Source organism: Pipra filicauda, unplaced genomic scaffold, assembly GCF_003945595.2.
Source record: "Pipra filicauda isolate LSUMZ 115617 unplaced genomic scaffold, ASM394559v2 scaffold259_size1095435_pilon, whole genome shotgun sequence".
Classification (NCBI taxonomy): Eukaryota; Metazoa; Chordata; class Aves; order Passeriformes; family Pipridae; genus Pipra; species Pipra filicauda.
Genome location: NW_024104375.1, coordinates 317,380 through 330,009, shown reverse-complemented (window position 1 = coordinate 330,009; position 12,630 = coordinate 317,380). Strand labels below are relative to the sequence as shown.

Sequence of the window (12,630 nt, the reverse complement as noted above, 5' to 3'; positions counted from 1 at the left end):
ACTCTTCGTCAAGAAACTAAGACCTTGGCTGAGCTAAGATCTAGATAAAACATCTGATATGTAAGAATTACTAAATTCTGTGAGCATTTATGGTCATCCAATTCTGCTGTATGTTAACATTACTTTGAAGGTACTGATTCCAGACAGACTTAGATTCTGTAAGTACAAGAAAAATTAGAGCAAGGTGAAAGTCAGAGAAGAAAAAACTTAAATAAGAGGCAGATCTGTAAATTTTCATAATTGTATTCTCCTCTTATACTCTTTTCAATAGTGCTGAATTTCAATTGCTTGCAGGGTTCTTCCCAGCAAATAACTCCAGAGTAGTAATATCATGACAACCTTCAAGCACTTGTTTTCCTCAATTGTTTTCTTACCAAGAGGACTTCCTCTGCCATTATACTGACAGTCCACGTGCCTGGAACCAGTGAGAAAGGCTCTGTGGAGTTTTTTCCTGGGATTGTGACAAAAGCTGGCTCCTTACTGGGTGGGAAGACAAACTCTTTGCTCTGAGCAGCCCCTGCCAGCAAAAAAAAAAAAAAAAAAAAAGAGTAAAAATTGAGGGACTGTGTAAAATGTCTCAACACTTGCTCAGTGAGCTGGACTGATGATCTGATCCATTAAACTTAGTCTAACAGGAGCTGATCAATGCTTTTCTGTCAATATGTATTAACAGTGCACTTGACCGCATACAGAGTTATGCAGTGGTTGTTGGTTTTGTTCTTATTAGCCTTGAGCAAACTGGTTCTGAGAAGCAGAGATCTGTCCCTGTAATGATTAGTTTTGTAACATTCTGAAATGGTCACTTTTTCAGTTTCCCCTTCCGTTATTTTGCATTCAGCCTGTCTCTGCACTGACTTACAATACGTTCAGCTGACACAAGGCTCGTGCAACTTTCAGCCAAATATTTTGGGTATTGGAGGTTCTCAACAGCACCTCAAATGTTTAGTTATAGATAGCAACTGAAGATAACTTCTGGGCAGAAATGATGGGCCAGTTGTGGATGTCCCATCCCTGGAAATGTTCAAGGCCAGGTTGGATAGGGCTCTGAGTAACCTGGTCTAGTGGGAGGTGTCCCTTCCCACGGCAGGGGGGTTGGAACAAGATGATCTTTAAGGTCCCTTCCAACCCAGATCATTCTATGATTCTATGTACTACAGAAATGTAGCTGAACATGCTTTATCAAAGAGAAATCGTGAAGATCAATTGGTATGAATATTCAAGTTTTCCTCTTTGAAGACCCTGGACACAGACAAAAGCTGATTCCCTGCCTCCCAGTCAATATAAGCCAGTGATGATCCCAAACTGCTCCCACTCTGCCAAATGGTGTCTGTGAGGTCTTCAGTTTTGTCTTTGAATTACTAAAAGGATCTACAACTTAAATCCATTAGCTCCTATCAGTATGCTCAGGTTATGCACATAGGCTTGGTATGCCCCTACCATTGAAAGGATATGAAGTACTTATCTTTTATCAGGGCCCAAAAGGCATTACATGCTTTTGAGGGCTGAAATTGGAACTAACTTGATAGACTGGATTCATCATTACACAAATATTACTCACAGAATGAAGGCAGAAGCCACATTTAAACTGAAATAATAAAGGCAAGTAAACCAAAATAAGTGCTGTTACCTCTTTTTAAAAAGCTTCATAAAGCCTACAGTTCAGAGTTTTCGAGTACAGGACTGAAATTACTGCGTTTGGCAAACATTTGAAAAAACAAATGTTGATTATTATTGTAAGCAGGGGTTTCGTGCAAACACAGCCACATCAATTAACACTGCAAAAATATATTAGAGGAAGCACAAAAGCACTGACGCTGTTAGAGGTGATGCATTTTAAGCAACACTAGAGATTTGACTTAGGTGCACCTTGAAAAGCCTCCTCTGATCAAGCATTCATCTGACCTGTTTCGCTACTGGGTTACACCTACCTGCTTCGGGCCGAGATTGACAAGCAGATACGCGACCAGATAATGTTTCACCTCCAGGGTTAATATACCTCAGGATAATGCGAAACAAGTAGAGGTTTGATTTTCCCACATTCAAAGTTATCCTCACTTCATTCTGAAAAATGGAAGTTAATAAACAAAAACAGCCATAAAGTGCTGAATAGAGTAACAGTTAGAAGCCATGCAAGCACCAGACTAAAGTCGTACAAGAAAAATATGCATGCAGACAAGTATATACTGGAATGGCAATGCTGGTGTATGACAGAGGAAGACAGGCAAGCCTAGTGAGAAAATTAATTCACTTACAAGTATAATTAGTGCCAAAATGTTTTCCCTCAGCAACTGAGATCTTCCCTTTAGAGCTTTTTGAGCCCAAGCTGACATAGCGGAGGACTAGGTGGAAGAGCTTAGGGGAAGCCACAGTGATAGGCACAACCACCTCTGGCTGGGAAAAATAAAAAGAAAGGGAAAAAGGAGGAATGGAAAGTATATTATTTGTTACCAGCACCCAGAGAAAGAAAAACCATTTGGCAAAGACAAAAGGCTCGGGCAGCTTACAAAAGAACATAGAACAAAATCTCCTGTGAAGTAAAACTCTTGTTGAGTACACCTTACCCAGAAAGACTCAGAATGGCTGAACTAACATGTGTTGATACCACACCTTGATACACGAACAGTATTTTACTGTTATTCCCCACACTCATGCCATAAAGGAGGCATATGGTATCAAAGGCTGTCCATATTCCTGGTTTTCCAAGGAACAGGTCAGAATCATTGATCCTAGTCTGAGATCACACACAACACTCCACAGCATGAAGACTGTCACTGCAACTTCTGCTGCTTTACCAGATCCTGCAGTTTCTTAGAGATGCAATACCATGAATGTTCTCTTTGCCCTGGGGCTGACACCTCTGGAACCACTCAAGTCTACAGGAGGCTGCATTCACATAGCCCCATTATTCAGTTTCCAGAGCAACAAAGACATGTTAAATGTCGGTGGAGGATTAGGGAAAAACAGGACTGGTGCAATCTCATGGATTTGGCTTCCTTCTTTTCATCCTAAATCCTAAAGCTTCCCTCATCCAACTCCCACCAGTTTGCCCATCACAATACACTTGCTGTCCTTTTCCAAGATGCTTATGGCACAATGACCTCCCCACCACTGTGGTTCATTCTGCTTCCCCAAATGCACACAGGTTTTCTCTGTTTCACACATTTGAGAATAGAACACATAGCATCATTTTTGTCTTACTTCTGAAAGCTACAATAATTCCAAGACTGCCAGCTCCCATAGGCTCCTGTGAATGTATACTCCTCAGTTTTGTCATCATCATCCCAGAGACCTCCACCTTTTTAATACAAATGTAAAGCAAAAAGCAAAGCTAGACACATGACAAACGGGAGGGCTGAGAGATCTGCAGAGATTGGGTAACTAAAATTTAGGTGATTGCAGTAGAGCAGTGGACCAGAATGGGAATTACAGACAAGTAGGGGAAGTGTCACTTTAAATGGAGAATAATGACTTCTGAAGGATACTACACGTATAAGACAAATACTGAGGGAACACTTGAAAAATAGATACAAACAAAATAGAAAAGGCAAAAGAAATAACAAAATATGGTTCAGGAAATTTATTAAAATGGTTTCTAAGCTTTTATGGAAAATTTAGAAGACAATGTGAAGGGAGATAAAGAGGAGATATGTGAGGAATGAAGGAGGAAGAGGTGTTGGTCCCTGGCTTCAAGTAAAGCCAGGGAACAGGTAGAAATTATTCTTTGAGCTCTTGTCACAAACTTAGGCAACTCTGGCCAGTACCTCAAAATCTGAGCCTGACTGTCTTCTTCTCAGTCTTATAATGAAACACCCACGTCAGCAGCATGACAGGGCACCAGTGATTTCCACTGAGGTCACACACAGTTTATCTATTTCACCCCAAATTTTTTCAATTGTATTGAACTAGTTTTATTTTCACAAAAAGTTACATTAGCTTTTTGTGTGGTTCATATGGTAACACTCTTTATCTTCTGCAAAATAAAAGTCAGGAGGATTATTTCAGGGTCCTGCAGGACACAAAAACGCTATGTCAAAATTCAGAAAGTTCCTTGAAATTAAGAACATGATAGTATCTGAGTTATGCAAGGATCTAGCTAAGGATGGCCTGGAGCTGGCAATTACTTACATGAGTGAAAAGCTTTATGCAGGTAAGCAAAATAATACAGACTTTTAGCAAGATTAGAGACTAAGCCCTTTCATCACCTCTGTACAAAATGTCACTGGATAAGAAATGCAAAAAGTAGCTGAGTTAGAAAGCAGACGCTAAGAAATCACAGCTACTGGAGAGTTGCCTTCATTTATGAATGTGGAATAATTCTGAAAATCCAAAAACAGGAGCTCTGGAATAAAAAAAAAAATAACAAAACCAAAAACAAAACAAGAACAGACACTGAAAAATGAAGATCATAAGGAAATCATTGTGCCTGTGCAATGATTATGTGCTTATGTCTCAGCCTATAGTGATTCACTAGTCCTTGGACAAATGGAAGCTGGATACAACTATACCAAAGCACTACTTTTAAGACAAGTGAGTAAATCCCATTTATTACTCAAATCTACTGTTTTAAAATCCTAGTTCACTTGCTCAGCAGTTCAGTTTAAAGTCAGACAGGTCCCTTCTCACTCAAATTATGGTGTCTTTCTTCCTGTGATTTACTTATTCCCTCAGCTGTTGTTTAGTTTATTTGTAGTCTGCCATGAGAATAAAACAAATGTTGCCAATATGCTCCTGCTCACAGCTTCTTTTACTGAATAACACACCTTCCTGTTTGCTGTAATGTGACGGTACCATTCATAATAAGAATTGGTGCCTTTCTCTTCCTTACCCAAAATAAGTCACAAGTGTAAGACAACTTCAGTGACAGTACTGTGATGGTACCTGAAAATCTTATGGATGCAAACTGCTGCAGAATTGTGCAATTCAAATTATTTAGCCAAGCATCAATCTTCTTCTGTTTCTGCTGTCCTTGGCATGACAGGAATTTCTGCACTTAGTATTATAGACTTTAAAGCTATTAGTTCTTTTCTTTACAGCTATCTCACAAAAACCAAAACCCCAAAGAACATTTCTGAAGAACACATATTTGCACAAGCAATGACCTGACCGTAATACCAACACTCACTAATGCACACAGCAATATAGTGCCAAAGGTTTCGGATTAGTGAGATCCTGCCCTTTTTTCTGTTTTTATCATGACCTTGCACACACATAGCAGTACTATAAAGACATACGTACCACACACTTATGTTTTCACCCCAAAGCCTTGAGTGAAATACCACCTTACTTGTATAGAGGACATCCGGGCATATCCTCTCCAACTGAAGCTAGGAAATTCCTGAGGATCATAGCCAAACCGAATTTCCCCTCCCTTGACAGTAGTACCATCTTCAATCTCAAACTTCATGTGGTGCAGATCAGGAAAAAAATAGTTTTTTTCAGGCCTTTCAAGGAGAAAAAAACCCCAACAAATCAGCAAACAATTAGCAGTCATTTATGGTCTACATCTAAGAGCAAAAAGCAGTGGAAAGGAGGTGATATACTGAGGTATATCACTGAGGAGGTATATACTGAGGAGGTGATGACTGAGGAATCCTGACAGCAGCTAATGAATTCAAGACAGCTGGTAAGACAGATGCAATGAGAATTCTCTTTCCAGAAGCTTTTACAGCTCACATACATTTTCCTATATAACCTATATATAGATACATATGCAATACTACTGCAAAACAGGTATTGGTTATTTAAGGAAACAGGTTAAAAAATCTTATTAAAATAACAGAAGAAAACTGCCCAGGAAAATTAATATCAATAACCAGTACAATTTACAAACTTATTTATCAACAAATCCAGAACCTCACATGAAAGTATATCAAGGAACTTGTGGGCAGTTTCAAAAGAACTGTGCTGGAGCACGAGCTACCAGGAGCTACAGCTGGACTCACTCCTGACAGGTTGTCCCCACGACGTGCGCCCTGCACTGGCAGCTACCCAAGGGCTCAGAACATGCTGGGCTGAGGGATCCTCCAATGTCACACTGGCAGCCTGTCAGGCAAAGAGCAGGAGCCAAATATCCCATCAGAAGAACAGTGATAAAAGTTATCAGAAAACACACCTCACTTCAGCTAACTAAACAACTTCAGACTTCAGACTCTTTTGTTTCTCTTTGGAATGGGAAAAAAGCCACTTTTTAAAAAAAGCCCACAAATAATACATCATGCCATGTTACTAAATTCAGGGCTACAGTTTTGCAGAACAAATGTTTTGCAAATGTTTTGCTAGTAAGTCAGAATTTCTACAGCAATATCACAAAGAATAATTATTAAAAAAACCCAGACAACAAAATCCAAAACCTAACTAACAAAAATTGTAAGATGTTAATTTTTTAGAGTCTGGTATTCCAATATGTAATTTATCTTACAAGAATTGCAATATATGTGTTCATATAACAGTATATGCATATTTCTAACTGACACTAGACAACAATATTGAACAGCTATCTACAGGAGACAGGACTTGTGACACAAACTAACTAAAGGACAACTCTAGTAATGAGGTATAATTTATTGTACTAAGGAACAAGTGTGACAAGGCCAATAATTTCAAGCTGAATTGAATGTTTCTATACACGTATTTACATCATAGTGTAAAAGCATCTTGTTTTCTGAGACATGTTAAGCACTTGTAATCAAACAAGGGTAAAAAGGCAAAGTAGGAGTTGCACAGATTACCAGCAGTAGAGCAAAATGCTACGCACACAGGTAATCCAAACATCCCCATTTTAAAAATACAACACAGGAAATTCTAAAGACTTTAGCACTACGTGCAAATATTCTACTAGAGATGTCCTTCATTCATTTTACCTCGGCAGCCAAAATAATTCTTGTTTTCAACAGCATAATAACCAGCTTCACAAGTGTCACAGAAATCTCCACAAACATTAGATTTGCAGTAACAATGCCCATTTTCCTGTGAAGGAAACAGTTTCATCAAAAAATGTTTCAGTAGCTTTTCAGAACTCTAATCTTTCAATACTCAGAACTCCCTGTAATTCTAAAGAGAGAGAACTTTCTAATCTCAACAAAAAATATTGTCTGGACATAACTTATATTATTTATCATCTTCAATAAACAGAGTAGAAAATACATAAACTCAAGAACATGAACAATTTTCAAAACTTTATACATCCCTAGGATGTATAAAACTAATTCTTTGCTGTATAAAACTAGCTACTTCATGTGCAGAAGCAATAATCAGTACTAAGATTTCTACCTTACCAAATGTTACAACGATTTATCTTTACAATAAATAGTATCTCTTTTAATTTCACTTTACCTGCTGACATTCTCCGACTCCACTTAGTGTTCCACTCACATCACACTGGCATGCTGCACAAATGAAAAACAAAAAAAAAGACAACTAGCATTTTGTCTTTGAAGGGAAAAAACCCCACCATCTTGAATCTTCCATTTGGAGTCATTCTGCCACAAGGTGGATTTTGCTCTGGAAGGTTTGGAACAGTAGATAAATAGTGGTACAAGGTGAGAAGAAAATGCAAAGGAGAAAGAATAAGGATTTCTAAGTATGTGCAATTTACTGGTGTGTTTTCAAGTGATCTAACTTGTATTTGAAAAAAAAAACAGTATTGAGTTTGAATTTACAATTGTTTTCTTTCTTAGAAACATTCAGACAATTGATGCAAAACAGTTTCTTCCAGCCTGACTGGCACCTTCTATTCTGCAGTGCTGCTCTGGGACCAGTTCAGCTCTCCATATGAAACAGAAATGGAGCAAATATTGCAGGAAGGAGCTATGCAGACCTAGAAATTTGGTGAAACCCAGTATTGACTCCGTGGCTGAAGGCAGAGATTAATTACATGAAAGGTGCAGTACTTAATATTTGAGGAGTTGTTTAGTATTTAGAGATCTAGAGTCAAAGATGTAATGATACCAGTATCAGCTCTAAAGCTACTCATCCTATCTAAGTGGCTGTTGTGGTAGAACCTGTTGGAAAGAAAATAGTTGGAGAGAATCTTTAAAGAATTCTTGTCTTTATCCTTTTTAATCTTTATAATCCTTTTTGATCTTTATAATTTTTATTATCGGTCTGAGAAACAAACACTCACTGTTAAAAAACATTGAAAAATCACAGATTATTATAAAGACATAAGCCATAACAGATTGGACACACCCTGTGGTCACAAGGAGGTTTTATATTTCTTTGCAACTAGGAGATCATATGAAGTGATGAGACACTTTTTTCTCAAAACAATGAGTCAAATTCTGGTTTCAGTGTTACAGGCAGAAATCCCGTCTCGCTCCAGAAATTTGCCATAGAGCTGTATGAAGTGCACATTACTGCAACTTAGAGCACACCTTGGTTCAGCACTAGACAAACACTCATGATATTATGGTCTCATTTCTCAAAGTAACTGCTGGTATCATGGGTACTTTGTTGTTACAACTAAGTAGCATAAGAGACATGCTGTTAATATGAGTTGTGAAAGTCCCTGAACATCAAAGATGATTTCAGTGAATACAGATGAGTTTTAAAAGAACTTAACACATTTCATAAGCCAAAGAAATATGTCACCTGTACATCCCTCAGGGTTTTCTCTGGCCAGGTTCCAGTACAACGGTTTGCATTTACTACAGGTAGGACCTTCAACGTGCTGAAGACATTGACAATAGCCCTAATGAGAGAAAGGAGTAAATATGAGTTCACCTGTTTCATAAAAAACACACTCCTCTTTTGTACTAAAAACCCCCCTATTATTATTAACAGCTCAGGCAGTTTACTGATTTCTAGAGATGCAGGGAAATTGAGGCTGATTCAGATTTCTTAAATTCAGAAAAATTTAAGAAGTCTATCCTATCAGCACAGGATTTTTGCACCCTGGATATTTTTTATGTATCTACTCGATTCTAAATGTCCCAATGGATCTACTTTCCAAGTCTTTCATAGCCTTATTATAACTGGTATAAGTATAAAAAAATTATTTCCTGAAAAATAATAATTCATTTTCACATTTACTCTTTCCTTTATTGCTGGAAGACACCCACAGCTGTATAAGGAACCCACATAGATAGCCCTTCCATCCATCAGACTTACCCTCTAGGTTGTCTTAGCTACACATTTAGCAATGACTGTGATTTCTAGTAATATGCTACTACTAGTGGAACAGCAAGAGTTACAAAGATATAATAATTATTTCAAGAATAACTTGATGCTGAAAGGGCCTGCTGCAACCCAGAACCAGGTCTTTTGAGACATGCATAGGCTTACAGCTGCACGTATATATTAGTGTTATAGCATACCAAGAAGACATAAAGAGTATGCGTATTCTATATATAAAAGATAAAAACCCCTACCCTTGACAGTAAATTGCACTGGTATGATCAAAGAACAAAACACAAAGTTTATTTCCACTGTTACTCTGCAAATAAGCTTGTGCAATTATTTTACAGTCTAAGAACTCAGGGCTTGAGCAATGAGGTGAATGTGTTCAGCAAAGGCACTTGAATGATTAGCAGATACTGTTAGCTGCAATGGTAGAATACTCACAGAGTGAGAACCAATGCTCCCGGAAGGGTCACATTCAGGGCTGACATCTTTATAAAGCAAACACATTGAAAGATCTTTTAAAAACAGAGCTGTGGAATGTAGTAGTGCAGAAGTACAACGTAGCAGGTTGGGTTTTTTAATATAGTTACTTTGGAGGGACTCAAATACTTAACCTTTAATATTTTTCAAATGTGTATTTAGCCTGATTTAGACTATTTGGTTTTGTATGCAAAGTAGTTACTTGAAAACCCACAGATATTTTCTTAATGTTTCTGTGCTATCATCTAAAAATAGGTTTTAATATTACAGTTCACTTAATGAAATAACACACAGAATGACAAAATAGGTGATTTAGTACATGCTCCTGGGGGGTTCCTCCCTTCCCAGGCTTCAGGTTTTCTACAAAACCTGGCATGCAGCAGATCGTTCCGGAGAGCCCTGCAACAAAAGGGGGGCAATCCCAGTCAGAATGCAGGATTTCCCCTCCCAAGCATTACCTTCGCAGTATGGAAAACTGCTGACAGCAGAAAGGCATCTGTCACACCGTCGTCCTGTGACGCCTGTCCGACAGGGGCACTGCCCCGACAGGGGCTCACACACTCCATGCTGGGAGCCGTCGGGAGAGCACCGACAAGCTACACAACAACAAACTGTCAGTGGTGGGAGGGTTCACCCCGTAGGCACCAAGCAAAAACTTTCCAAAACTTAAGTACTGAAGAGGTTTTCAATATTATTTGTGTAGAGTGTTCTTCAGTTTTCTTCCCAATAAATAGCTCACAGGTCCTTCTATAACTCCTAGGGTCCGTGGCCCTACGGGGAAACTAGGAGTTTGAGGTGACCTGTACCATATGGACATGGTTTTCTTCCTCTGATCTTGACAGAAACAAGTAGGATTATCTGGAACCAGAATGAAACTCTCTTCCTCAACTTCTTTGTCCCATCCCAATAGCAGGTTTGGGTTTGACTTTCTGCTTTCTTGATCTTTTTATGGTTACAGAAACCACAGGGCAAATTCTGTAATTAGATCTCCACCTAAAAATATGATGTCCCGGGGGGTTGCAACTAGATGATCTTCACAGTCCCTCCCAACCCAAACCATTCTATGATTCTATGAAAGACAGAATCTCAATCTGCATGCCCATCACAACTTTGGATCTGTGGGCAGAGGAGGCCAGAGGCAACCTTTGAAAAACACCATCCAACAGTCTTATTCCAGATTCCTATGTAAGGTCTCAGTTGTGAAATTATTTATGTACACAGGGTAAATAAGAATAATGCCACAAAAAATAACAATGCTTCTGCAGCCCAGGGGATTAATCTTTGCTCAGACAGAGTCTAAGGGTTAATTAGTTACTGACAATTATTTTAGAGAAATAGGAGCCAGTCTCCCAAAGGGAGACAAAAAAACCAGTCGGATTGGGTTTTGCTGTGGTTACAGTGATTAACAACAGCAGAATTATGAGGGTATGTTCCTTCTTTAGCATTAATAATATTTTGATTTCTAGGAAAGAGCGGTCCTGTTCATAACGAAAAAAGAGCTTGCTGATATTAATGACAGAGCCTGCAGGCTTCCATCCACGTGATGTGAAAAAACTATAAACACGTTCTGGGCCTGACCCACATGGGCAGGAAAAATTGTTGGTATGATGGAAAATTTGCAGAGTCATGCCCATCAAGAACAGGACTTATAGTGCAGTGTTGGCACACATGATGAGCACACACTACTGCACTTACCATAAAGTTTACTGGACAGTGTGTCAAGTATTAGAAGCCCAAACCAGTTGAAACACAGCCTATGTTCTGTAAGTTGAGTGAGTCAGAACTCATAAATACCCATTGCCCAGCCTAAGCTTTAGATTTCATATTTTAAAAGAGACACACAACTGCACCAAAGGCAAACATTGCCATGCTCACATTAATCCAGCTAGCACACGAACAGCAATGACGTGCCAGGGAGGACTATCAGAGTGTGTGCTGGTCAAGAAGACTGGCCACTGCCTGGATTTTCAGTGTTGTTGATGCCAGCTTTGGATGGAACAAAGCTATCATGGTTACATGGGTAGTTTTAGATGGAAATATATTTGAGAAAATTTATTTTCTTCTGCACTGCAAATACAAGAAGGAAAACCCCAGTAAAAGGAGAAAAGACTTTTACTCACGCAAACAGCTGGGGTAGCTGTAATATCCTGGAGCGCACTGGTCACATCTAAGTCCAGCGTAGTTACTATGGCACAGACACTGACCTCTAGGATCACATGTATTCTCCACTGAGCCGACACCATCACATTTGCATTCTGCACAGAGGAAAAAAAAAATCTGTCCTGACAGATACATGTTTAAATCATCAGTTATTTAAATTAGAATTTGCAAAAAAACCCCTTATCTTTAAATGTAAATCAATCATGAGAAAACCAGACAAACCATTATTTTACCACCAAAAATTAATATGCTGAAATAGATGTTTATTCTGTAACTGCCTCCTCAACCATTGATGATCACGTTCCTGCAATTCTATAATGTCCAGTTTAGAGATGCCTTGCAAAACGTGTAAGCGACAGAAATCCATCTTACAACATGAATAATGTCACATGAGAGAAGTACTTCACAGTTTTAAAAAAAATTACCTCTAAGAAACAGCATCCACCATGCCAGACCAGGTCTAGTGGCTACCAAGATGTGTATAAGTAACAATGCACAAGCACAAGCTCATGATGAACAAGGTAAAACATGCCAACATCTTAATTCTACAAGGTGGCAAGCAGTGCATTGCAGGAATCTGTGTGTAACACTAAAATCATGTTGTCAGACTATAACTCCACAAATTTCTTGTGGAGTTATCACTGTTTTGGCTAGCAGCTCCATCACAGATAACACGTGCTATTTTATTGAGATGATGCTGGATGTTACACAGGGTCATACTTCATAGGGACACAAATGGGAGCTCATCTGGGAATCCCAGACCTCCCAGGTACAAGCCAAAGTGTTGTAGTTAATCCCTTGGATTTTATGACTGACAGAAATGGCGAACTGACAGAAATATAAACCCAAAATATTCATGTTTCTGAATGC

At 38.8% G+C, this 12,630-nt stretch overlaps 1 protein-coding gene across 1 annotated transcript in view; it reads right to left on the bottom strand.

The window, feature by feature from the left end:
• LAMA3 (laminin subunit alpha 3) overlaps positions 1-12,630 on the bottom strand; it is a 114,209-nt gene that overhangs the window by 62,423 nt on the left and 39,156 nt on the right. Inside the window, exons 15-24 of the mRNA XM_039382131.1 lie at positions 11,721-11,855; positions 10,059-10,196; positions 9,562-9,608; positions 8,590-8,689; positions 7,333-7,385; positions 6,861-6,966; positions 5,943-6,042; positions 5,285-5,441; positions 1,929-2,061; positions 375-517 (exon numbers count right to left, since the gene is read on the bottom strand). Of these exons, the coding sequence (XP_039238065.1) occupies positions 375-517; positions 1,929-2,061; positions 5,285-5,441; positions 5,943-6,042; positions 6,861-6,966; positions 7,333-7,385; positions 8,590-8,689; positions 9,562-9,608; positions 10,059-10,196; positions 11,721-11,855 (1,112 nt within the window). The remainder of the gene's footprint in view (positions 1-374; positions 518-1,928; positions 2,062-5,284; positions 5,442-5,942; positions 6,043-6,860; positions 6,967-7,332; positions 7,386-8,589; positions 8,690-9,561; positions 9,609-10,058; positions 10,197-11,720; positions 11,856-12,630) is intronic.